Below are 25460 nucleotides of genomic sequence, written 5' to 3' on the forward strand. Positions count from 1 at the left end.
CTGAAAAAAATAGAAACAACAAAAATTAGATTGATCATTTCAAAGATACTTTTCTTTTAAGGTAGGGACAGAGAGACAGAACAACAGAAAAATAACTGATTGGTTGACATCCGATTACTTCAAGTTACTTTTTATAAGGATGAAAGGATGTAAGAATTAAAGGAAGACTTTCATTGTCGTGCCCATTAGACATAAGACATTTGGGGGAATTGAGCTATTCTCTCTCTCTCCTGATTTCTCTGAAGGTCAGGTAACAACTTACTTTTGGTTGGAGGCACTGGAACTTAAGCATGGGTAACTCTGTTTTGATATATAGTCTATCTGTCGGGGCCTAGGGTGGAGACCTAGTTCAAATAAATGTCCTCTCATAAGTTTCATTTAATATTGCAAACAAATTTCCACTTATCTCAGTTTTCTCTAGGGATTTATCTCCCATAAGAGATGAATTGTCTTCTATAATTAGTGAACTAAGGAAGTACTTAAATATAGACAAGATTGACTAACATCAGACATAGCCTGATGGACAGGACACTGGGGCAGAAACTTGCTCATTAGGTCTGTTCATACTGTTTCTCTGTGATGGCTGAAAACCGGCATGGTTACTTTTAGTTCTTCACTTTTTGAGACAGGATTTCTCCATGTTGCCCAGGCTCAGTTTGAACCCTGGGATCAACTAATCTTCTTGTCTGTGCTTCCCAAGTAACTGGGACTACAGATGTGCACCGTTGTGTCTGGCTGCAACTTTAATGTTAACAACGCCTCACAAGATTATGGTTAGCTGGGCATGGTGGCACATGCCTATAATCCCAGCACTCTGGGATGATGAGGCAGGAGGACCTGAAGTTCAAGCCCAGCCTGGGCAATTTAGGAAGTGTGAAGGGCATGGGTTCCATTCATAGTACAGCAAAAAGAAAAAGACATTTTAAAAAAAGCAACAAGAAAACGATTATGGTTAAAAAAAACTGGTGGCATAATGACGCACTATTGTGTCTCTCTCTACCTGTCATGGTGATTTTTATTTGCTAGTTAGTGTGTGGCATCCTGCGGATTCTTACCATGAATGCAGACCCTCTTTGCAACTGGGCACATGTGCAAGGGTCACCCTCTCAGAGTCTGTCTGTGCCCAGGCCTTGCCAGGGACAGAGGGCAGCAGGGTTGCTGGATAAGAGCCAAGGAGCTGAGGGCTGAAAATCTGTCCTGGGAAGTTGGGAGGCAGAACTGTGTGATTAGAGTCTCCATTGTCCTATCAGACTTTACTTACAAAACAAACTGAGAATTTCCAGATGGCGATCACAGAGCCCTGTACCCCAACCACACGGTTTTCTTATGAGCACCTGGCTTTCTATGGCTATACTTGTCACATGCCCATAAAGTGGTCCCTGCCCAAAGACATTTTCCTTCTCTTCCTTTAACCTTCCTTCTTATATCTTCTTCCTTCTCCATCCTTCTTTGTCTAACAGGGATTCAAAAGTACCTTCGATGAACTATTTATATTCTACAGCACGCCTGTCCTCAGAAGTCTGTTACTCTGAGCACACTGGGACTTTCATGCTCATGTTAGCAACTTGTCTCAGATTCTTTCACTCTATGTTATCAAATGTATTTTGAAGGAACCTGAAACATATTTTAAACAGTCAAGAGATATTTTTCTTTAAAAGCACTAGCCATTGGACAAGGAAAACAGAAAAGAGTGCCAACTCAGTTAATTAATTTTGTTTACAATTTCCTGGAAGAGTAAAGGAATTCAGCCAGGGTGATTCAAAGGGCAAACTGCCCTGTCACAGTTTCCCTTCTTTGGGGAAGAAGGAGCATTCAGCACAGATGGAAAAAACAAAATCACACTCCTCCCCCTCTTCTTTCTCCTTTCCTCCTCCTTCTTTTCTTCCTCCTTGTCTGAGCCTTGGGAGAAGCTGTTTAGAAGTGGTAAATTGAAAAAAGGACTCTGGCCCAGGACCCCTGTGCCTGCCTCTTTGGGACGCTGACAGCCAGTCCCAGGGGCCAGGTGTCTTGGGAGCTGGAATACTGCAGGCTGCTGGCTCTGCATAAGTGAAGGCAGACTCCACCCCTACTCCCTTTTACTCTTTTCACTCCAAATGCCTTTTGTTCTGATTTTCCAGATGAGTCCTTTGCCTCTACACTTGGATTTTACTTTTAATATTATCACTTATAGTTTCCCTTTCTTTATAAGATCCTCCTAGGAATAATGGCACTAGCTGTATTTACTGAGTGAACATTCTGTGCTTGGCAGTTTTCTAAGCCATTCCTCACACTAACTTTCTTAATCCGGACAACCTCATGATGTAGGTGCTATTATTATCCCCATGCGGTAGAAATTAGAGAATGAAGACACAGAAGAATTAAGTAATTTGCCCAAGGTCACAGCTAAGAAGTAGACAAGCCAGGCCGGACTCTGCAGAGTCCTTGTGTTTCACCACCTCACCCTTCTGTTGCTGACTGAAGGAATGATCTGGTCTGGTTATTCAATCCTGCCTGTTCATACTTGGGAGCCAAAGAGAAAATGGCTGCTAAGATCTGCAACATCAGTAGCAGTGATGTGTGCCTCTTCAGCTGAGGCCTTCTTTACAGTTAAACAGAAGATACTTTAAAAGCTTCTCCTAGGAAGGTTGCCATGGTGCACACTCATGAGAATTTAAGGGAGCCCTAGAGAGCACTGAGTTGTAATCTGGGTCCCTGGACGATGGTCTCCTGGTGACAGTATCCTCTTCTTACCAATCTGGATTGGGTGTCAGCCAAAGGAAGTCTCAGAGGTAGGAGGCCAGGCAGAGCCACAGAGAGCAGGATGCACCAAGAAAGAAGAAATGAGAATGCTGCCCAGATGGGCCCTTAGGAAAAACAGAGAGTGCATTTACATTTGGTGGGAATGTTATTAAATAGGGGAAATAACGGTATTATACACATCATGTTCTTACTGAGATCGAGAATTCTGTAGTAAGCAGCCAGATCAGGAATGTGGATGTATTTGTTTTTGTAGTATTTATTGGCTTTGTTTTTATTCACAGGCAGTGTCTTCATGTGCTCTTGAAACTGTTGGAGTTTGAAATTGTTCTGTGTCCTAGTTGTTTTCTCTTTATCCTTCATGGGGGAGGAGTGTTGGGAAAGCCTGACTCAGAATAAGACTTGCCCAGGAGAAAGCTGACTTACTACATAAGATTTAGTTATAGGCAGAGTGAATTTTAAAACAACAGGATGATTCTAATATTGTTGTTGTGGACCCTCTTTATTCCAGATGACCTTTGAAGGGCCTAGTGGGAAGCTTTGAACTAATTGGTTATTTATTAACATATGTCTGGGGAATTAATTCTATGGTGGCTTCCTTTTGGAGAGAACCCCAATCTTCTTTCTTGTCTTGAATGACAGGATATGTTTGCATTGCTCGTCCTGTGATGGTGACTATAGAAAATAGAGACCAGTATTTTAGCCACACATCCTTTTTAAAGGACTGGGTAGTTTATGATTTGAGAAGATCACTGTGGCACACAAGTTCAGCTGGAGCCAGGCATGTCAGACTGTGATGGGGATTTGCAAGTCTGCAGTGTAAACACTTGAGAACTGAAGGTTTGGGGCTAACAAGAGGGAGAAGCTTGTCTTTTGGATCCAGGCTTTTTTCTTGGCCTGGATCCCAGAGGCTGCTGAACCCAGAAGCCTGGGGTTGACTCTTCCTGAGAGAAAGTGGAAGAGAATTGGTGGGAGGGGGTAGGCATGTTGCTGAAGGTACTGATGCTTAATATGGACAAACTCTGCTTTCTGTGTCAGTGTGAAGAAAGGGCTTGGCTTCTGTTTCTAGTTGTCTGACGATGAAATATCGATGCTTGGAGACTGTGTACTTGCTAAAATTATGACTGGGAACTTTCTGGTGAAATGCACCTTATAAATAATAACTTACAGTAAATATTTGCTGAACAATGAATAAATACATGCATAGAGCAAGCCTTTATAAACTATGGGCAAAACCAGAAGAATTGAATTTTAATCACCCTTTTTGGCTTCTCTTTCTTCTCCTCATTGCTCTCCTTTCACTGCCTTTCCTCTTTCTCTTATTATATTAGTTCTAGGCTGGTCCCTGTTTTTCCTTATCCTCACTTATTCCCTTCCTCTCTGCAACTGAGCACAGGGAGGTGACATATGAAGGCCATTTTAACTTAGCCTTTCAAGGCTCCAGCCTCCCCAGCGGATGTTAGGTTTAGATCTGCATTGTCTTCCAGGACCAATGTGTCAAAGACTTGGTCACCATCCTGAGGCACCACTGGGAAATGGTGGAATTTTAGGAGGTATAGCCTAGTAGAAGAAAGTTGGGTGACGGGGGGTTGCCTTAAGGGGATTTGGGGCCCCCATCCCTTCTTCTCCCTTTTTTCCTTCTTGGCTGTTATTAAGTGAGCAGCTTTGCTCCACTATGTGCTTTTGCCTGCCAACAGGCCTAAAGGCAATGTAGCCAGCTGAAACCTCTAAGAAAGTGAGCCAAAATAAATCTTTAAATCTCCATTCAATGTGTTTATCTCTATCTCAGATGTTTTTGCCACAAGGACAAAAAGTTGACTAATACTGCAGTTCAGGGTCTCTGCTCCCAGAGTAATGGATTGGTTTCGTAAACTTGATTTTCTCTTTGTTTGCTCTGGATTTACGTATCTTGAGTCATTCGTTTATCAAGCACAGGGAGTTCTTTGGCCTGAGATTCTGTGTGAGTACTGGGTGCACCTGGGCAACAGGTGACCTCCCTATGGCCTATTTTCCCACCTAGGAGCTCAAATCTTACACTAAATGACCTGTGCAGTCTTTTCAAGCTCAAAGATTCTTTCACCTTATGAGGTGGCCCTGGTGTATAGCATTCATAATTATCTTTTCACATTCTGATGTTATTTGGAGTTAAATATATATCTACAGTATTTTGACACAGTTCAAAGAGTTGACAGAGATCAACTCTGTGTGTTAATTTCCTTAATCACACTGAATAAGCAAACATGAAATAATTATTTTATATTTAGTTCAGTTTTTTCTTTCTGTCCTCACTTGTGGAGTACACTGAAAGAACTGTGTTACTGAGGAATATCCAAAACAAACTCATTTTCTAGTAAGTGTATGTGTGTGTAGGTGGGTGGTGGTGAAACTTAAGGGACAGTAATACTTTCCCTTCTTACTGATCTGCCATCATGCCTGGAATTTTTATTGTTAGAAAAATTGTATAGTATTAAGGTACTATATTCTCAGAAGGCTTGGTTAAGCTGAAAATATTATGCTTAGAACTCTTCTTAGATCCACAAGAGAAGTGAGGTCATAGGAAAAACTGTTGAGTCCAAGATTAGAGAGACAGGAAGATATAAAGAATGGTGACATCTCAGAACAGAAATCTCTGTGGGAACTTGTGCTGGGACAGGTAAACTGAAATACAGTTGGTGAACTGCTAAAAGCTTCACATGGATGGGTCTGAGAGTTACAACTTTTGAGGAATCCACACATAGAGTGGGGGACTCATAATTGTCTGAGTCTTGCCTCCATGAACTTGACCAGTTTTTCACAATAAACGTTAGAAAAAAATGTCAGAAACAAGTTCCAATGTCCCTTTAATGGAGGGAAGGAAAAGGAATCATTATGAAATACACCAAGACATTCAAGAAAAACTAGGTAACCAGAGCCTAATCTGCTGGAGTTTCAGAGCCTGACTTACCTTCCCTAAGGTAAATTAACCAAATGTAGTACAATACTCTGCTCTAGGTAGTCATATTCTCCTACCTAAGGGGAAAGGAAAAAACCCCTGAGAACCTCTTGTAAAGTTCATATCCCAGAGGCACAGGCTCATTAAAGACTCAGACTTAGTCATGGTGAGGTGAGATTAGGGCATGGCAGGTAGAAGAGTATTATTTGAAATAGTCTTGGATTAGTTGTAGAATATTTTGCATACTATAGAGAAATCACTGACATAGTTAAAAAAAAAAAAGAAGAGGCCCAGGGATTTAGCTCAGTGATGCCGCCATCTGCCTTGCAAGCACAAGGTCCCAACTTTGATCACTGGTACAAAAAAAAAAAAAAAAAAAAAAAAAAGAAGAAATATAACTAATACGTTAACAAAGGAAAGAGGAAATCATATAAATAGGTAATTAAAAACTTGAAAAATGGAAAAAAAGAGGGAAAGACAAAAATAGGAACAAAGAACAAAGGCAACAAATAGAAACCAGCTAGCATGGTAGATATTAATATATCAATAATCACTTTGAACACCAATGATCTAGAGGCTGAGTGAATCAAAACATAAGACCCCATTATATGTTGTTTACAAGAAGCCTACTATATACAAAAGCATGTATAGATTAAAAGTAAATGAATGGAGAAAAATCTACCATCCAAACACTAATTCAAAGAAAGTGGAGTAGTAATATTAATTTGAAACAGAACAAACTTCAAAGCAAGGAAAGTTATTATGGATAAACAGGGACATTACATAAAGATAAAGTAATTGATTCTTCAAGAAGATATAATAATCCTTATGTACCTGACAACAAGTTGTCAAAATATGGGAAGGAAAAATGGGTAGAGCTTCAAGGAGAAAAGCTATAAATCTATTTTAACATCCTTGTATCAGAAATGGACAGATGTAGCAAGCAGAATATCAGTAAGGATGTAGCTGAACTATTACACTATCAATAAATTTTATATAATCTACATCTATGAACTACTTCATTCAACAAAAACAAAATAATTTCCAAAAAAATGTTTGTGTACTGGGAATTGAACCCAGAGCTTCATGTGTACAAAGTAAGGATTACCATAGGAAAGATACATTTTTTGTGGTCCTATGGATTGAATCCACAGCTTTGGTTATTGCCTTAGTCACTTTTTTTTACTGAGATACAATGCTTGACACCTACAACTTTAAGGAGAAGTTTATTTGGGATCATGGTTATAGTTCCTGGTCATCTGGCTCTAAGGTAGAAATAGCATGGTGGAAAGCTCTGGTAGAGGAAAGCTGCTCACATCATGGTGACCAGGAAGCAGAGAGAAAGGAGGAGGGAGATATATCTTTTCAGGTCATGCCTTCAGTAATCCCCCTCTTCCAACCAGGCCCATTTCCTAACAGCATATCAGCTATGGATTCATTTGTGGTTTAATCCACTGATGACTATAGGGTCCCAATGGTCCAATAATCTTTCAAACACATAAGAATTTTGGGGGATATTTTAGATATAAACCATAACATTTTGCCCTGGCCCCCAAAAGTCTCATGTGCATGTCTTTATGAAAAATAAATTTAGTCCTTTTCTAAGAGTCAGTAAAATCCTGACTGTTTCAGCATTGTTGAAAAGTCTCCTCTGAGACTCAAGAAAAAGTCTTAGCTGTAAGTCCCTATAAAAATCAAAAGAAATTTAAATACTACCTGCATACAATGGCACAGGGTAAACATTTCCATTCTCAAAGGGAGGAGTAATGCAGAATCAGACAAGAACAAGACTGGACATTAAATCCAGCAGGATGAACATTAAATCCTGTAGCTCTGTGTCCAGCATGAAGTTGTGGTGAAATGTGAGATCCAAAGGGCTCAAGTACACTTGCTCCTATGGCATTGCTGGTTGTAGCCTTTATGGTCTCTCTCTTGGGGTGGATTTGCTTACTGGCTGTGGTGTTCCTCAGTGAACATTCCACGTTTTTGGCTTCTCTGACTTCCTGGGGCCTCCATTGAATTTTTGCTTCACTTTCATAGGTTCACATGCTGCCCTTTCAGGAACACTGCCTGGTCTCCTGGGCCTTCCTTTGAAGTCTAGGTGGAAGCTCCGCTGACCCCAAAACTCTTGCATTCTGCATTGCTTGAAAACCGGTACCACATGGATGATGCCAAGGTGTGCCATCCACTTGAGCTCCCAGGGAAAGTTGTGGTGAAATGTAGCACCAAAGTAGCTTGACTTTCTTGGATCATGGCTACAGAGGCCTCTGAGTGTTGAGATAGCTAAGCACTATGAAATGAATCCTGGGGAACCAATTTCCTAGGCATTCCTTCTTGAGTAGGGTACCTTGGGGCTCTTTTATCAAAGAAAAATCTTTCAAAGGAGTTTACCTTTATACTTTTACAAACCTGAGCTAGTGAACATTGTGATCTTGCTGATTCCTGAGATGGCCTCAAGCCATCTTTCCTATTGTCCTGATACAAAGTGTTTGCCTATTTTTAAAATGTTAATCTTTTCAGTAAACATGTTGTCTTGTGGGGACTCCCTTTCTGCAAAACTGAAAACTGTTCAAATGGACTTTTTCCTTCTGTTTCTCACTATAAACCTGGCTAAAGCTGCCAGCATTATCCATGCCACAGCCTGAATGTTAAGCTGCCTTGAAATTTCCTCCACTATAATAATTACTCCACTACACTTAGTCTTAATCTCCTTCAAAGATTCAGGCAAATGTAGATAAATTTTCTGCCACAGTGTAACACACATGGCTTCTAGCCGAACTGCCAATGGAGTCTTTGTTCCCATCTGAAATCTCCTGAGCCAAATCTTATTGCCTGCTTTTCTATCAGGATTCAGCTTTCTTTCTTTCTTTCTTTCTTTCTTTCTTTCTTTCTTTCTTTCTTTCTTTCTTTCTTTCTTTCTTTCTTTCTTTCTTTCTTTCTTTCTTTTCTTTCTTTCTCTCTCTCTCTCTCTCTCTCTCTCTCTCTCTCTCTCTCTCTCTCTCTCTCTCTCTCTCTCTCTCTCTCTCTTTCTTTCTTCTTTCTTTCATTGATAGAGCCTCGCTATGTTATGTAGTTCAGGCTGACCTTGAACTCTCTTTGTAGCCCAGACTGGCCTTGAACTCACAGCAATCCTCCTGCCTCAGCCTTCAGAGTGCTGGGATTACAGGCATGCACCACCATGCCAGGCTAGCATTCTGGTCTTTTGAGTTCTGACCAGACTCTCCCATTAATCTTGGCTAACAGCATTCTAGAGCTTCTCTAGCAATATGTCCAAATCTTTCCAAACTCTTCCTCCAAACTGCCTCCAAAGGTTTCTTAACCACATGATTATGTATATTTACATCAACAGCCCCACTCTTGATACCAAAATCTGTCTTTGTCACTTTCCTGTCACTGAAACACAATGTCTAACACCTACAACTTAAAGGATGAGAGGATTATTTTTGCTCACAGTTATAGACCCTGGTGTATGTGCTGCTGAAGCGAGCACAGGTTATAGCCCTTGGTCAGCTGTCTCTAGGGCAGAAATGGCATGGTGGAAAAGTCTGGCAGAGGAAACCTTCTTACATCATAAAAGCCTGGAAGCAGAGAGAAGAGAGGACCTGGGGAGAAAGATACACCTTTCCAGGTTACATCCCTGGTAGTCCACCTCTTCCACAACCAGGTCCACTTTCTAACAGCACATTTGGCTATAGGTTCATCAGTGGGTTAATCCACTGATGAATATAGGGCCTTGATGATCCAATCAACCTTCCACACATGTGAGAATTTTTGGGGACATTTTAGAAATAAAATAAGAACAGGCATGCTGGCAAGTGTTCTACCACTGAGCTTTCCTAGCCCTTTTAATTTTTTAATTTTGAGATGGTCTTGCTTAGTTACCCAGTCTGGGCTCAAATTTGTGATCCACCTGCTTCAGTCTTCTGAGTAGCTGAGATTAAGGCATATTCCACTATCCCAGTTCCACAAATACACATTCTTTCTTTTTTTCATTGCTGGAAATTGTACTTAGGGTCTCATATATGCTAGGTAAATTCTCTACCATTGAGTTACATCCCCATTCCCAAGTACACACTCTTAACAAGTTCTCATGAAACATTCATAAAAGTAGGCCATATTCTAGGCCATAAAACACACCTTAACAAATTTAATAAAATAAAAATTATATAATATATGCCCTCAGACCACAGTATAATTAAACTATAAATCAATAACAGAAAGATAACTGGAAAATCATAAAATATATGGAGACTAAACAGCATACTTCTAAATAGCACATTAAGAAAACACAAAAAATGTTCAAAGATACTTTGAGTTAAATGAAAATAAAAACATACCAAAATTTTGTGGGATGCAGCAAATTAATGCTTAGAGGAAATTTATAGCATTGAATGCATCTATTTGAAAACGAGAAAGATGTTAAATCAATCGTCAAAATTTCTATACAGTGGAAGCTTGACTTATGAATGTAATTTTTTTTTTTTTGGTATTGGGGATCGAACTTGGGACCTTGTGCTTTCAAGATAGGCAGTGGAACCACTGAGCTAAATCCCTGGCCCTCATGTAATTCATTCTTTTTTTAAATTTTTTGTAATGTAATTCATTCTTGAGGGCTGGTTGTAACTCAAGTTGGTTAACTGAAGGCTCAGACTCCTCCACACAACCTTCACAGTCTCTCTCCTGTATACAGGCAAAATCTCAGTGTCTTTAGAGAAACACTGGCCCAGGATCGCCCAATTAACCCCATGTTGTAATGTTCCTTCCAGAAGAACTCTTCAAGTGTTAAATCTGTATCTGAGACCATCTGGAAGCATAAGTAGCTAGCATTCTGATTGTAACTCAAGACTTTGATCATAAGTTAAAACTAAACTTCCAGTTGTAACCCATTGTTCGTATGTCAGGCTGGTCGTAACTTGAGGGTCAATTGTATTTTTGAAACTTGAAAAAGAAGAGCAAATGAAATCCAAAGAAAGCAGGAGAAAAGAAAAATGAAAATTATAACAGAAGTCAATGAAATTAAAAAAGAAACTAATAGAGGACATTAATGAAATAAAAAAATGATTTCTTAAAAACATCAATAAAAATAATAAGCCTCTAGTTTAACTAATTAAAGAAATGGAGGTGAGGGAAGGAAAACACAAATTACTAATATCATAAATTATAAAAGGAACATCAGTTTAGATACCAAGAATATGAACAAGATACTAAAGAAAAACTTCAAAGAACTCTATGCCTAAAATTTGATAAACTATTTATAATAGACCAATTCCTTAAAATGCACAGTCTGCCAAAATACATGCATAAGAAGAAACAGAAGGTAGAAATATACCCATATCTGTTAAACAAATTGAATTAATAACATTCTAAAACAGAAAGCATCAGGACCAGATGGATCCACTAATAAATTATACCAAACATTCAAAGAAGAAATTATGCTACTTCTCTACAGTATTTTTTAAAGTATAGAAGCATAGGGAATATTTTATTACTCATTCTGTGAGTGAGTATCACCATAATACTAAAACTGGGCCAAGAAATTATGAGAAAACTACAGAAAAATAAGTTCAACAAAAATTAGCAAATATATTCAACAAAAATAAGCAAATAAAATCAAAAAATATATAAAAAGAATTATATATTTTGCCCAAGTAGGATTTATCTAGAGTATGCAAGACTGGTTCTAAATTTGAAAATAGATCAATGTAATCCATCACATCAACAAGCTAAAAACGAAAACAATCACATGATAATATCAAGAGACACAGAAAAACCATTTAACAAAGTGAACACATATTTGCGACAAAATTTCTTTGCAAAGTAGGAACAGAGGAACATCCTCAACTTGATGAAGAATGTCTCTAGCAAACCTACATTTAACATTATACTTAACAGTGAAAAATTAGAAGCTTTCCAGCTAAGAACAGGAAGAAGATGACAAGGATGCTCTCAGCATTCCTTTTCAACACTGTACTCAAAGCGCTGGCTAATGCTATAAGACAGGAAAGGGAAATGAAAATTATACTGGGTGGGAAAGAAGAACTATAACAGTCTTTGTAGATAATATCATTGTCTGTGTAGAAAATCTGAAAAGATAGAAGAACAACAACAACACTAAGAAATCCCTGAAACCCTGAAACTAATAAGCAATTATAGTGAGTATGTAGGACACAGATTAATATACAAAAGTCAATTATTTTCCTTTATATCAGCAATGAACAAGTAGAACTTGAATTAAAAACTGCTAAGGCTTGTATGTAGTTTGTCTCTGACAAAGCATTGTTGAATTTAACTTTCAGTGTAATGCACTGTAATCATACTGAGAAGTGGGACCTTAAAGAGGTATGATAATTAGGTCAGAGGAGGTCTATCTTTATACTTGGTCTTAGCCAAAAGGCCAAGAAGTGATTGGGAGGTCCATCTTTATGAAGGGATTTATATGGTCCTCATGAAAGTGGGTTTTATTTCAAAAGTGACTTGTCATAAAGTGGATCAACTGTATTGTCCCCTCCCTCTCTCTTTGAATACAGTTACTTGATTTCTGCTTTTCTATCCTTTACAAAGCAGCTTGAGGCCATCACCAGAAGCTGAGCAGAAGTGATGCTGCTGGACTTTCAGACCATGAACCAAACCGTTTTTTTTTAGAAAGTACCAAGTGTCAGGTATTTTCTTTTATAGCAATAGAAAATGGACTAAAACAAAAGTACAATGTCATTTACATTAGTACCCTTAAAGTGAAATGTTAAGTATAAGTCTAACAAAAAGCATAAGTCTAATAACAAGATCTACATCATAAAATAAAATAGCTAAGTCAGTGGAGAGAAATTTCACATTTATTGTTAGGAAGATTTAATATTGTCAAATGTTAGTTCTTCCAAATTTAATCTATACATTCAACATATTTCCAATAAAAATACTAGGAAATTGTTTTGTGAACCTTGAAAAAACTGGTTCTAAAGTTTACATGGAGAGGCAAAAGATATAGTGTAGCCAACACAATAACTGAAGGAGAAGAATAAAGTTGGAGGACTGACACAACTGGACTTCATGACCTACTATAAAACTACATTCATCAAGACAGTATGATATTAGTAAAATAATAAACAAATAGATCAATGGGAAAAAAACAGGTTGCCCAGAAATAGAATCACAGAGAAAGTCAACAATTTATTATTATTATTTATTTATTTATTTATTTTGGTTCCGGGGATTGAACTTGGGTCCTTGCACTTGTGCAGCAGGCAGCAAAACCATTGAGCTAAATCCCTGGCCTGAAAGTCAACTAATTTTTAACAAGGGAGTAAAGACAGAAAAGACAGTCATTTCAACAAATGATGCTGGAACAACTGGAACTCTACATGCAAACAAATGAATCCCGACACAGAAGACCCTTTAAAAACACTGAATCAAAACATGGATCACAGACCTAAATATAATACACACAACTATAAAATTTTCAGACCACATAGAATAAAATCTAGATGGCCTTGGGTTTGGTGATGACTTTTTAGGTATGACACAAAAGTCATGATCCATGAAAGAAAGAATTGAGAAGCTGCATTTCCTTAAAATTAAAAACTTCTGCTCTGTGTAAGATAGCACAAAAAGAATGACAAAACAAAATACAAATTGGGAAGAAATATTTTTAAAGACATACCTGATAAAGAACTATTATCCAAAACATGGAAAGAAGACTTAAAGCTTACTACTAAAAATAATAATAATAAAGAAGATGTACAAAAGATAAACATATGAAAAAATATTCCAGATCATATCTCATTACTGAAATGCAAATTAAAACAATGAGTTACCTCTACATACCAGTAAGAGTGGCAAAAATCCAGAACACTGACAACACCAAATGTTGGCAAGGATGTAGAATAACAGGAACTCTCATTCATTGCTAGTGGGAATGCAAAATGGGTATAACCACTTTGGAAGACAGTTCATCAGTTTCTTACATTAAACGCTTCCTCACCATGCAGTCCAGAAATTGTGCTCCTTGGTATTTACCCAGGGGAGTTGAAAACTTATGTGTACACAAAAAATAGTGCATTGATGTTTATAGCAGCATTATTCATAATCACTAAAACAGAAGCAATATAGATGTCGTCCAGCAGGTAAGTGGGTAAATGAAATGTGTTGTACATTTAAATAATGGAACATTACTTAGCACTAAAATGAAATGAACTTTTAAACTTGAAAAGACATTAAGAAAATATAAATTCATATTGTACTAAGTGAAATAAGCCAATCTGAAAATCTGCTTGCTTTATGGTTTCAGCTGTATGGCATTCTGAAAAAGGGAAAACTATGGAAACAATAAAAATATCTGTGGCTACCAAGGCCTGAGAGGGAGGGTCAGAAGAGTAAGGAGGGCACAGAGTATTTTTAAGACAGCAAAACTACACCATATGATACTATAACTGTAGGTGCATATCATTATATAGTTGTCAAAATCCAAAGACTGTAAAAAACCAAGAACAAATACCTAGCTGGGTATAGTGCTATACATCTGTAATCTCAGCTTTTGAGAAACCTGAAGCAGGAGGGTGGTGAGTTTGAGGCCAGCCTAGGCAACTTAGTGAGACTCTATCTCAAAAGAAAAAATTAAAAAGGATTGGAAATATAGCTTAGTGATAGAGCACTTGCCAAGCACATGCTAAGCCCTGGGTTTATTCTCCAGACCTGAAAGCAGGGTTATTCCACTAACAGCTGCAGTTTCTTTCCCAGGTGTCCTCCTATAACTGCAGAATTGCTAGTCTTGGTGCTAGGGTTTGAATGTGTCCCTCACTATTCAGTTGTTAGAAACTTAGTCCCCAGTGCCACTGTGTTGAGAGGTAGAACTTTTAATTGGTGACTAGGCCATGAGGGCTCTGCCTTCATAAATGGATTAATGCCCTTTATCTCAGGAATGGCTTTATTATGATGGGAGTGACATCCTTAGAAAGGATGAGTTTGGCCCCCTTTCCTCTTGTTTTCTCTTCTGTGTGCTCTCTTGGCCTTCTGCCATGGGGTGGTATAGTATGAAACAGGTCCCTCCCAGCCTTGGAATTCTGGGCCTTCAAAACTGTGAGAAATAAATCTCTTTATAAATTATCCGGTCTCTGGTATTCTGTTATGTCAGCACAAAATAGACTAAAAGTAATCAATTTCTCCTTCTGGTGCCTTTTTAGGTCCATATAGTCCAATGGCAGCCTTCTCTTGCTATCCCTTGGGTTGTGTGTAAATAGTCTCTTCATGACTTTCTCTTCAATTACGTCTATCTGAGTATGCTATCTCCTGCTGGGTCCCTGACTGAGCAGTGAGGATAGAAAGGAGGGGAGAGAGACAAGAGAGACTGAGGAGGTGGAATTGAGGGGTCTTGATAACCAACTGGATGTAAAGAATGATAAGGAAGGGACACCCACAGCCTATTCAGAAGTCTTTGGCTTCATCTACTGGGAGGATGGGATATGATAGGAAGGTAAGGCCATTCAGCTTGGCCATGTTGAGTTCACAGTGCGAGTGAGAAATTGTGGAGAGATGCTCACTAGAGCTGGAAATGTAGGCCTTGAGTTAAGAGTTAAGAGAGGTCAGAACTGGTTACTGATCTGAGGTTTTTCTGAACTGGATGGTAGTTGAAGCCATGGGAGGGGATGAGCTCCCTGAAGAAGAATAAGAGAATTCAGGACTAAACTTCTGCCCCATTGAGTGAAAGGGGGATGAGATAGAGAGATACCTGTATGGACTGCTGAAAAGCTGGTGCCATCACATGTAGGCAGTGTCCCTCAGGGACTGGAATGCCATCATGGGAGACTGTCATGTGGAGAAGATAATTGCTCACTGTGAGTTCAGGTACAGCCAAGCAGTGGCAACTCTGGGACATATGGGGTCTTCAGAAAGAAGACAATGGCCCATTGCTGTGGGTTGTCAACTACCAAGAGACCTGAGACAGAGGAGCAGACATTGAACTTAGTTTATTTCTGTGCCTGATATTTCAGATCTTTTTGTTTTTGGTTATCCAGGTCAAATACAAAGACTTAATTATTTCAAAGCACTATGGCTTTAAGTGGGATCTCATTGTATGATTCAGAGAAAAGCAGGAAGTTCAGAAAAAGGAATAAATGACAATGGGAAATAAACTCATTCATTTGGGAAAACTTTAAAAGGAGCACAATGTTCGTCCTGAGTTATAAATGAACAAGAAGGCTCAAGAAGGCAAGAATAATAATGATTTCAGTTGACATTTGGAATTACCCTTAGTCTTTTCAGTGTAAAGGACAGAATACAGAAGTTTTGAGTTTTACTGCTAACCACAAGGAAAGGAGAGGGGGCACAGCTCCTCCAGAGTCACAATTCTTACCCTTCAGGGGTAGTCGCTGATTTCCAGAGTAACTGAAGACAGTTGTGGACTCTTTCCTCAGAAAAGTGGATGCAAGCATACACACTCACACATAGAATATCGCCTAAGATAGTGGGGGTATTAAAAAGGAACTTCTTGTCAATAATTTTACCTCTAGTGCAAACGCATACTAGATGCTCAAGAAATATTTATTAAGTGATCAAATAAATGACTGAGGCATTATGCTTATACAATCATGGTTGAAAATGCAAATATAATAAATAGGCATAGGTAAGATATTGGCATTTATTGATATGAATTCATTTGTCATAATGGCTCTCAATCATAGTTGCACATTATAATTTCCTGGGGAAGGATAGAGCTTTAAAAAATATTGATGCCTGGCTTCCCATTCCAGGACAGCTCAGTGAGAATCTAAGAGTTGGGACCTGTACATCAGTATTGCTTAAAAGTTCTTTTTTATAAAATGGGGTACTACTCAGCCACAAAGAACCAGAAACTAGAGACATTTATAGCTAAATGGATGCATATTGAGGCCATCCTCTTAAGTGAAATAAATAGGACACACATGTGTAAATACCAAATAGTTTCTCTAGTGTGAGAAACTGCAAGTGTAATTAAGGATTAAAATGACTAAAATGAATAATCGATAATCTGAAATACGAAGAAAAGGTTCCAAGGGGTACGGGTGGCAGGAGGGGAAGGGGAGAGATCAGAGTTACAGGCTGGACTCTGGAAAGAATCCATATATAGATTGTGTCTAAAATTACAGCAAGAGATGTAGATAGAGACTAGGCTGGAGCTCATCAGTGGGTTGGGAAGGAAGAATCACTGAGATCAAAGGAGAGAAGGGTATGTTTCCTGAAGAAAGACATACAACTATGTACAGTACACAGTATTTGATAGTGTGATAAATGACTGTTACTGTTTTAGGTACTTATCATAACATGCTGTGCTTTTCATCCTTTAGAGCATAATCCTACTTATATAAAAGTGTCCACTGTAAAACACTGTGCTGCTATGCCAGTGGTAACCTCATGTATCTCGTGTTTAACTGCATATTTGGATAATACCAAGGGGCCATCACAGATGATTGAAGTATACCTTTTCAGTTTGCACTTAGAAGTTGGCACTCTGTGTGGTATTTTGTGATACACATGGATGAAATTGCCAAAAAACATATTTCTCAGATTATGTTTCCATCACATGTCATATGACTGTATTGAAATTTAAATTAAAAAAAAATTTGGCCTATGTGGAGTCTACTAGCTAACGAGAATTTTTTTTCCAGACCACTATTTGTTCAATATTGGTTTTGAAAATCTTTTTGAAACAAATCACATCCTCTGATGTCTTGTTAATGCTTGAGATTTTTAAAAAATTATATGGAAAAATGTTTAAGTACTTTTCAGTTTTGTTTTGAGTTCTACTATATTTGAATATTATTATAGTTTTTTCCTTATATTGTTTTTCTTTGTATAATTTTAATTTTTGTATATGTGTGTGTTTGATAATAAAGTTATATGTTTTAAAATTTAAAAAAAAATTCTTCAGATGGTCCTAATGAATTTAGTAAATTAAAAGCTGTATCATTTGGTAGTGAGACTGAATATGAAGGCATGGTATTACAAACAAGTTTTCATGGAGGAAATCAGGAACCACAATAAAATGATAATCTCTTCTAATTCCATAGCAGATTTTATTTATTTTTAAATTTTTAATTTTTTAATTTTTTTTTTGGTTTTTTGAGGCTGGCCCTGAACTCACTATGTAGCCTAGGCTGGCCTCAAACTTGCTGCAGTCCTCTGGCTTCAGCCTCTGGAGTGCTGGGATTACAGGCGTGCACCACCACACCCGGGTCCATAGCACATTTTAAATCACTGTCAATGCATGGTCTCATTCATACCCCTCAAAGGTTCATGGAGAGTTAAGGCAAGCAAAAAGGTGTTGGTGATTCTCTTCAGATCAAACTCACTTCTGTCAATACAAACTCAGATCTCCTGAGTTGAGTATGCTGCTCTTCTGCTATAGCTAAACTGCTTCTTAGAGGATAAGGACAGCAGCCCCATCCCTTGACAGCCAGACTCGGGGGTCCATAGTGGGGTCTGGGCACCTGCCATTTTACAAGCACTGCTGGTGATTCCATTGTGAGATCAGGTCTAGGGCTGTGGCTCTAAATTGTGGCAGGGGTGGAGGAAGTGGGGGGGCGGGCAGAGGAGGCAGGTCAGTCACGATTACTGGGGAGACTTTTCAAAGCACACACTCCAGAATGAGATGAGGCAGGCAGAGTGTAAGGGTGTGGAAGGTAAACATATAAAAGATGCTGGTTCTGGTGCCATTTTCACCTTAGCTGAGGATAGATACACGTGGGGGACTTCTTGGGAGCCGGGTTGGGTGCCTCTGGGGCCACTGCAACAGTGATGACCCCCGATCGGCCAAAGGCCTGCTCTGCAGGCCATGGGGGCAGATTGGCAGGTGGGGCAGGGAGGGCGATTAGATACTGAAAGTACGTAGGAGGGTGCTCAGGGCAGGTGGAAATGACAAACACAAGTTCTGCTCACTTTGCAGTTTTGCCCAGGACTGGCTCTGGTGCAGAGTAACCGAAGTCAAGTGCAGAGGGACCAAAACAGAGCAGTTTCCAAATCACTTCTGTTTCCCCTTACCTCAGCCACATGTGTCAATCCTGAAAGCCCCAGGTGCCCACTTCTGCTGTGCCTGGCACATGGCAACAGAGACTGAAACCAGTTGGGCAGGAGAAACACCTTTTGTGAGGATGTTAGTCCCAAAAGGGACCCTTTCTGGGCCAATGGGAATAAACAGTGGGACAGCCTGTACTTAGGCATCCAAAGGCAGAGCAGGCAAGTTTGTGGAAGGAAGCACAGTCCTGCTCTCCTTGAAGAAAGGAATATATAACTCTTTTGTTAACCTGTTACCCTCGTTAATCATTTCCCTTAAATAGAAAGTGCTTCTGTACATGTTAGCTATCACCATTCTTTCACTTTATTCTCAGCTCTATCTTCTTTTGACCCTGTCTAGATTTCACAGGCCTATTCTGATATCTTGGACCTATGTACTGATAGCAGGTCCCTTCTGTGATGGTGAGGCAGGATCACAGGCTACTGTCCTTGTACATCAGCATAGATTTCAACATACTTGCAATGACACTGTTATGGAGGATTTGGACAGGAGAAAATCAGAACTTCATGGTCCAAGGATTTTGAAAGGATTTTCCAGTAGTCCTTTGAAAGTTACTGTAAGCCAGTAGCAAGCATTGAGATGGAGGGAAGTTTTGTGTGTGTGTGTGTGTGTGTGTGTGTGTGTGTGTGTGAGGGGGGGGCAGAGATAGAGAGAGATAGAGAGAGAGAGAGAGAGAGAGAGAGAAATCCCCAAGCAGATAGTGACTCCAAAGTGACAGGTTTGCTGTTGTTCCTTGGAATATGGAAGGAGGGGAGAAGGGCAGAGGAAATCTTATCAACTGTATTATACATAGATATTTCCTATCAATACCAGGACTTGCACCTGCAAGAATTCTATCTTTCACATTTGACCTGTTCAGACAATCGTTGACTCTGCTTTATACCATTTAAACTTGAGACCAGCACACCAGCCAATCTCTCACCTGGACTGCCCAGTGGAGAGCTGTTTTAAAGTCCTTATCCACAAGGGTGGGGTCTGCCCCCTTCTTCAACAGCATTTGGGTATGCTGAGGCTGGTTGTGGAAAGCCGCCCAGTGGAGTGGTGTCATTCCCTACAAAATAACCAGCAGAGGGGGCAGAAGTGAGCACAGGGTCCTGGGAGGAAACTGGAAGCAACACTTTCTCTCCAGGTCCGGGGACCATCACCAAATGGGCTGGTTGCTGCTAACTAGATCACTCATTTGCTAAACCATTCATTTAATAGGTATTTGTTAAGCTTTTGTTTTTGTCAGGTGAGCGGGTATTGAGGATAAAAGTAAGATAAATAAGATCTTTGCTCTGATGGAAGTTGCTTGTTGATAAAAGAAGACAGCTAATAAATGCTCGCAGACCTGTCAGAGGATTTTCTAGATTAAGTGCACACAAAGAGTGTTGTGTTAGAGAATAACTAAGAGGGTACAGCCTATTGTAAATGCCTCTGCAAGAGGAATCATGGCAAGAGGACACCCAGGACCTGTCACACCTGTCACAGAGACAGGATATTCAAGGAAGGTCACTGAGATGGGAGTCATGGTAGAATGCAAAACCCCACCTTAAGGGCAGGGACAGGTGCACTTGTCCCTCTCACTTTATAGAAGGGGAACTGAGCTTTAAAGGAGCTCCCAAGTCCCAGTGAGCGTGGAACTAATCTAGGGATTGAAGTTTGTAGGGCACTGGAATTAGAATGTTAAATCCTCTTAACCAGCTCCATATTTTAATTTATAAATTATGATGTGTTTTCAGGTTTCAAGTTTCAAGTGTCATATAACACTCCAGAGATATTCTTGAGGCTATTTCAAAGAATTGGTTCCATGTAGAAGAGAATGCTGGTCTAAAAAGAGTGGAATGTTTTGCTTCTACTTAAATAGCTGGATTTTTACTTTTGAGTACTTTAATGTATTTTAAAGACTCCCCTTCATTTTCAACTAGGCCCATGAGATTAGAAACTGAACACAAGGGATTTTATTTTTAAAAATTTTGCATAAATCACTCCTTTTCCAGTTCTCAGTTCCATTTGCTTCAGAGCCATTGGCTTCATCAAGAAGTGCCAACAGTATTCAGTGTTAAAGATATTTTTAAAAAAATTGTTTTTTTGTACGAGGTATCGAACTCAGGTCCTTGTGAGGCAGGTGTGGCGCTACTGAGCTAAACTCCTGGCCCCCTAGATTTTTTTTATTAGTACACATTTGCAGTGCATAATGATTACATTTATTGGGGGGGTTAGTTCATGTAGATAACACATCTTAATTCATTTTTTTGTTCCCTTCCCCTCTTATCCCTCCCTGCATCCTCCAACTCTTCGTTTCCTTTCCCATTTGCAAAAGCTCTATTTCCATTTTTCTTCACTTTGCTTTTTTTCATCCCTTTTACCTTCCCTCCCTTTATCCTCCCTCCATCTCTGTTCCCCTTCTCATTTGAAAAAGATCTCCCTACTTCCTGTTATCTATCTTTTATTTTACCCTTCATTTACATTTTGGGTTTCTCATATAAGAGAAACCATGAGCTACTTAAACTCATGTGTCTGATTTATGTCCCTTAACATTATGGTCTCAAGGTGCATCTGTTTGCATCTTTTATGGCAGAGTTGTATTTCATTGTGTTTAAATACCACATTTTCTTTATCCATTCATCTGTTGATAGGCATATAGCCACTTCCAAGATTTAGTTATTATGAATTGTATCGGTATAAACACAAATATGTATGTATCACCGTAATATGGTGACTTTACCTCTTTTGGTAAGATAGCTGGGTCAAATGGAATGTTTATTTTTAATTTTTTGAGGACTATCCATAGTGATTTCCATAATGACTATACTAGTTTACATTCCCATCGGCAATGTAGAAGGGTTCCTTTTTCCCCTATGGCTTCGCCAGTATTTGTTATTATTTGATTTATTGATGATAGTCATTCTTTCTGGAGAAAGATGGTATCTCAGTTTTTTGTTTTTTTTTTTTTTTAAGTACAGGGGATCAAATTCGGGACCTTGTGCTTTCGAGGCGGGCAGCAGAACCACTGAGCTAAATCCTCGGGCCTATCTCAGTGTTGTTTTAATTTATATTTCTCTAATGGCCAGGATTAAAGATATTTAAAAAATTGGAAACAAGGGCTGGGGTGTGATATCTTTTATGTAATACTCCATAGTTTCCACGAATATATATTTAAAAGATTGGGAATGAGATATATCAAACAGTGAATACCGGAGAGCAAAAGTAGCAGGGTGGAAGCAATCAAAAGGAATTTATTGCATTACTTGTAATATTTAAATTATTAAAAAGCATTGATTCTGGCTTTACTGGTTTTGCTTCCTGGTATTTAGCAGATGTATGGTGTGTCAGTTTTAACTGTTATCTCCATGCCTCATATACAATGGGAGCTCATTAAAAAATAGTTGAGAGGGGGCCGGGGATTTAGCTCCGTGGTTTCGCTGCCTGCCTCAAAGGTGCAAGGTCCCAAATTTGATCCCTGGTACCAAAAAAAATAGTTGAGAGGAGAGTGAAGGAGGGTGACTGTTTAACACATAGAGAAGCTAAATATAGAAATTCTACCCAAGTAATAAATGAAAATGAAAGCTTCGAATTTGGCTTGGTGATCTACATCTGTAATCCTGGCATTCTGGGAGGCTGAGGCAGGAGAATTGCAAGTTTGAGGCCTAGTCTGAGCAATTCAGTGACTTAGTGAGACCCTGTGTCAAAATTTTTAAAAAGATGGGGCAGGGTATTGGACATGTAGCTCCATGCAAAGGCCCTGGGTTCCATCTCCAGTAACATACGAGGTTGGGCTGAGTTATTTCCATTTTAGAATTGTCATTATTATTATTTTAGGCACTGAAGATCAAACATACGGCCTAGTTTTAGGCAAGCAATCTACCACTGACTGCACCGCTAGCCTTCATAATTGTCCTTATTTTTCAATGGAAAAGAGTTTCTGGCCCTTGCAAATATATACTGATTGGTGCACATTAACACTGACAACACACACACACACACACACACACACACACATACTCACACAAACAGAGCTTTGCATATCTATAGGTTTCATATCTATAGATTCAACCATTTGTAGATAGAAAATATTTAGGGGAAAATTATGTTGGTAATAAACTTGTACAGACTTATTGTCATCATTCACTAAACAATAAGTATAACAACTATTTACATAGCACTTACATTTCATTAGTAAGTTGCATCATAAGTAATTTATAGTTAGTTTAAAGTATATGGGGGGATGTACATAGGTTCTATGCAAATACTATGCCATTTTATATAAGGAACTTGAGCATCTTTAGATTTTGGTAACCCTGGGGAGTCTTGGATCCTATCCCCCGTGGATACCAAGGGACGATTGTATATTAAATATATATGGCAAATATATTGTAGTATGAAAAATACAGGCAAACATCAGGAGTTAGTTTCTGGTGGATTTCAGACTTGCTGTGACACAGACTGAAGAGGAACTATGACACTGCATAGGAAGTGCCCCTTTTGAGGCCACTACTTTTTGCACTTAAAACTCCATGGGTCCAAATATTGGTGTAATCGCAGAAGGAATCTTCCTACAGAGGTCACTTTGCATGAGGAGGAACAAAGGAGCTTTAAAATATTTGCCACACATTATCTGCAAGATGTTGCAATTATGACTCTTAGAAAGATGTGTGTCTAATTTCATTGTTTCTATCAACCTGAGGCCTCCCAACCTGGAGGAAAAAAGGACACTATGGCTTTTTGGGTAGGTGTTGGTTCAGTTGGGGAGTGGACAGAATTGGAGATCTATAAGTGTAATTTAGTGTTAGTATATGAATGACTGAATTACTACCTTCCTAAATAAGACCCACTCAGGTGAGGGCAGGGACTGGAGGTGGAGGAAGTGGTTGGAAACTCGCCTAGCAATCTGCTGACATAAAGTGCAGTCACTCAAGCACTCTGCTTTCACATCATGGGCAGAGAGTGATCAGTGGGACTGTTTCATCTCTGGTTCTTGTTTTTAAAGCAGAAGTTTAAAACAGGGCTTCTGGAGTCTGGCTTTAAACCACTGAAAATTAGGGGTGTGAAAGCAGTGTGTGACTTGAGCTCAGGAGGCATGCAACCTCAGACCCAGCCTGCAAATAGGGGCTTTTTGGTGTGTGGTCACTAATGCTATCAGGAGGAGGCCTTTAGCAAAAGGCTCAAGACAGATGGGGAGGGGTTATACAAGAGAAAGCTATTAGGAGGCTTACCTCTCACCCCATTAGCTGTGGCTAACTGGCCTCCTCAAAGATAATGGAGTATGGAATTTTGTATATTTGTGCTTTCAGTATTATTAGACTGTTTTATTATTACTGGACCTTCTTGGTAATGTGCAGCTAAACCAAACACATATTTATAAAGAAATTCCATCAAAACCCCAGAATTTAAGTTGGTTTTAAGAAGCTTGTTAAAGAAAGCAGATGGGCTAATGAAAACCAGAATTGCTTTTTTTTTTTAGAGTTGCATAATTATAGCCAGAACCTAAGCTACTCCTGGGCGGTTCTGCAGTGTCCGACTGACTTTCCTCTAAGAACTTTGCTCGAGTTGGAGATTGTCTTTTGGAAGCATCTACAACACTGCTTTTGCAACATGAAGGGCGCAGCAATTGTGATCACCAGGATTAATAATGTGGCCTCTGGAGCAGCTAGCCTAGAATTATTAGCTTTCTATCCTCTTTTGCTTAGAGAGAATACATGTGGAACTATTGCTTGCCATCTGAGTTTTGGGGATTTGAGAAGAGAGGGCAATATTTATTTCTTAATGTCCAGAGGGAAATTACAAAATTTTAGTCATATGACTAAGGCCTAACAGTTTAATGCAACAAAGCTCTTCCTATTAGAAGCTACCCACACCCATGATGAGGATACATTTCTGCCTGCAAATAAGCAGTGGAGACACGGACTTCCCTTTCAGGGTAGGAACACAAAAATGTTCTCCCTTTCTTCCTTCTCAGATGAAGAACTAAGGTTCAGAGAGGCCCCAACCCCACCACTCACAAGCAGAATGACTGCCTGTGGCCGAGAGAGCAGACTCACCTCATTGTCCTGGTGATTAATTTCACTGAGGTTGGATTGTTGCAGCAGGACTGTCAAGAGCCTAAAAGGGAAAACAGAAATGGCTCAAGAGGACAGTCATGGGGCCTTATATTAAGTATAAAAACAGCATTAGAGATAGTCAGTTGAAAGTCTCCAAAAGAAGATGAGGGTCCTTCCCATGTGTCTGAGAGAAAGATCAGTTTAATGATTAAGAAGGTGTCTGTGAGGAGTACCTCTGTCTTGTCCTACCTCTTCACTGTTTTGATGCTCCTCAAGGAGGGTGGGGGATGGAGAAAGTGAGTCTTTAGGCTGTACTTATTCATCAGCTTACCTTATGCATGCTCTTCAAGAACCAAAATCATTCAGTGCTTCTTCATTCATTTCATGTAATCTTAGTGTTTTCAAACTGCTTCTCTCCGAGTACCTACGTCATGCCTTTTAAACACTGATAATACTGGCAGAGAGTCCACATTTACAATTTTGCTCATTCTTTGCAAACTAGAGAAGTATCTGAGCAGAAGATGACTGTAACTGGTGTGGAACAGTGACCAATGATTCTGAAGTGCAAGCTTTTATCCCATTTGGGTCCCATACTGAGTTGACTGAGGTCAGCACTCTTTCTATAAGAGAGAGTGAGACAGTTGGACACAGTGGTCGGGTCCCAGACTCTGGAGCTAGACTACCTGGATTCACATCCCAACCCTGCCACTAAGTCCATACCTCAGGCAAGTTA

General features: G+C 39.3%; 1 protein-coding gene across 2 annotated transcripts in view; it reads right to left on the reverse strand.

Annotated features, from left to right (window-relative positions):
* Positions 1-25460, reverse strand: part of Ankrd55 (ankyrin repeat domain 55) — a 100613-nt gene that overhangs the window by 24407 nt on the left and 50746 nt on the right. For both annotated transcript variants that reach the window (XM_021261410.2, XM_004848511.3), the window contains exons 6-7: positions 24728-24788; positions 19630-19758 (exon numbers count right to left, since the gene is read on the reverse strand). In XM_021261410.2, coding sequence (XP_021117069.1) covers positions 19630-19758; positions 24728-24788 — 190 coding nt within the window. The remainder of the gene's footprint in view (positions 1-19629; positions 19759-24727; positions 24789-25460) is intronic.

The sequence above is a fragment of the Heterocephalus glaber genome, unplaced genomic scaffold (assembly GCF_053883595.1).
Source record: "Heterocephalus glaber isolate CG9 unplaced genomic scaffold, H.glaber_assembly_v1.0 deba00001538, whole genome shotgun sequence".
NCBI lineage: Eukaryota > Metazoa > Chordata > Mammalia > Rodentia > Bathyergidae > Heterocephalus > Heterocephalus glaber.